Consider the following 2,163-nt stretch of genomic DNA (forward strand, 5'->3'; position numbering starts at 1 on the left):
CGCCGTTGCCCCAAGACTCTCCTTCCAAATAAATTAAAATATATATATACACATATAATAAGATCATAGAGTATAGGATTAAGGATCTTACAAGTGATTTTCTTGCATGATGAAGTTGTGAATTTTGATTTTTAATGAAGCATTTTTTACCACATACACTTGCTTGTGCTCTCATTAATGCTTGCTTACCATGAAGTGTAGCACTTGCTTGTAATTTTACTAATCCTTTTAATGCTCTTAATGCCTTTTTTGCCTGCAAAATCACATATCAATAATTAAAAAAAAATTATTACAAGAAAAAAAAAAAATTGTTTTCTTACCAAATAACCCCTAACCAATCCTTGTAATTTTACTAATCCTTTTAATTCTCTTAATGCCTTTCTTGCCTATAAAATCACATATCAATAATTAAAAAAAAATTATTACAAGAAAAAAATAATTGTTTTTTTACCAAACAACCCCTAACCAATGCTTGTAATTTTACTAATCCTTTTAATGCTCTTAATGCCTTTCTTGCCTGTAAAATCACATATCAATAAATTAAAAAGAAATTATTAGAAGAAAAAAAATAATTGTTTGTTGGTAATTTATTAGCAACTTGAAAATAAAACAGATTATCTGCTACAACCGGAGGTGAATGAATCATGTATTTTATTTTTGACATGAATTATAACTTTTAAAAGTTCATGAATTTAGTGGTCAAGTTGTGTTTGGAGAAAAAAATAAAATTAAAAATTTGTGAGAGAAAAAAAATTTGAAGAAACTCAAAAAATAATTTTTGAAACTTCAAATTATATACTTTCAATTTTGAAGTTCAAATAAACTGTCAAACTGATAAACAAACATTATTTGAGAATTAAAGTTTATCAAATAACAAGTGTAAATATATCTTATACTGTTCATATATACAACTAAACTAGTGTTTTACTATCCGTTTTAAAATTTTATCTTCAAATACTTATTTATTTAACCATAAAATTTAATTAAAGTTTAAAAATCTCATTTTCAAATATTTTCAAATTACAAAAAAAATTGAATTTCTTTATGATTGAAAGTCTCGAAAATCCAAAAATTGGTTTGAGCCCATTTTTGAATTTATGAAAACTTCTACTCACAGAACTTCAAATTTTTTTTCAGAAAAAATAAACGTATGGTCAAATAAAACTGCAAACTACAAATAACTAGTCAAAAATCTTCAGAGAAATTAAGTTTCAACTTCAAAATTTATAGTAAAATTGAAGCTTTTATATCCTCTCGATTTTTAAAATTTTAAAATACACAAAGTAGTAGTTTTATTAATTGCATTAAATAATAGCTACTTTTAAAAGTATGAAAATAAATGATTAAGCAATTATTACTACTATTATTATTGTGATAATGTGAATTTACCAAAAAACCACGAAACACCGTTTGAATTTTCATAGCAGCACCATTTCCTTTATTTTGACTGGCCAACCTCACCACGGCGTCCGCCGCATGTGCAGCAGCAACGGCGTTTGCTGCCGCAGCAATGGCGGCAGCCACCACAAGTGCATGTTTACTCTGCTCCTTATCAAATGAGCTCAGCCATGCCGTCTCCGCTGCCGTAATGTTCGGCGGAATTGTCGCTGGATTGTGACATAAGCCTCCGGAACCTCCGTCTATGGCGACGGAGACAACAGTGTCTCGGGCGAAATTGCCGAAACATGTAATTCCAATTTTGCACTTATTTACGTTTTCTTTTTTAATACCAAATAAGCCTTTTAACCACTTAATTGCTTTGCCCATTTGGGAGGTATTTTGGAAATTTTGAAAATTTTGGGAGGAGAGAATAACTAAGTAGGAGTAAGTGAAATGGCTTTTTATAAAAAGAGTGAAAGTGAGAGAAAAACTTCAAAGAGAATTTTAACATATGGTTGAAAAGTTGTCATAAATAGAGGAAATTTAAAAAGGCAAAAAAAATTAAATGGGGTTGAAATTTAAATATAAAGTATATTTACAACAGATAAGTTAAGGGTTCGAGTCACGTGATAGGTCAGGTAATAATAACTTTAGGAGTTTGAATTATGTTGCCGGTCGAATGAGAACGTTATTAAGAGTTTGAATCACGTTGACGATCAGATAAAGACGTTATAAAGTGAGATGATATATATATATATATATATATATATATATATATATATA

The 2,163-nt window shown here is 28.6% G+C and overlaps 1 protein-coding gene across 1 annotated transcript; it reads right to left on the reverse strand.

The window, feature by feature from the left end:
- Positions 1 to 9: 9 nt before the first annotated feature.
- LOC124892218 (protein IQ-domain 26-like) lies at positions 10 to 2,151 on the reverse strand (the record flags this gene model as incomplete). The annotated part of the gene is made up of 4 exons (XM_047403591.1): positions 1,390 to 2,151; positions 452 to 517; positions 321 to 386; positions 10 to 253 (listed from the first exon to the last, which is right to left on the reverse strand). Coding segments are annotated over exons 1-4 (754 nt in total), but the record flags the coding sequence as incomplete, so codon positions are not given.
- Between the last annotated feature and the right edge of the window lie 12 nt (positions 2,152 to 2,163).

Source organism: Capsicum annuum, unplaced genomic scaffold (genome assembly GCF_002878395.1).
Source record: "Capsicum annuum cultivar UCD-10X-F1 unplaced genomic scaffold, UCD10Xv1.1 ctg44869, whole genome shotgun sequence".
Classification (NCBI taxonomy): Eukaryota; Viridiplantae; Streptophyta; class Magnoliopsida; order Solanales; family Solanaceae; genus Capsicum; species Capsicum annuum.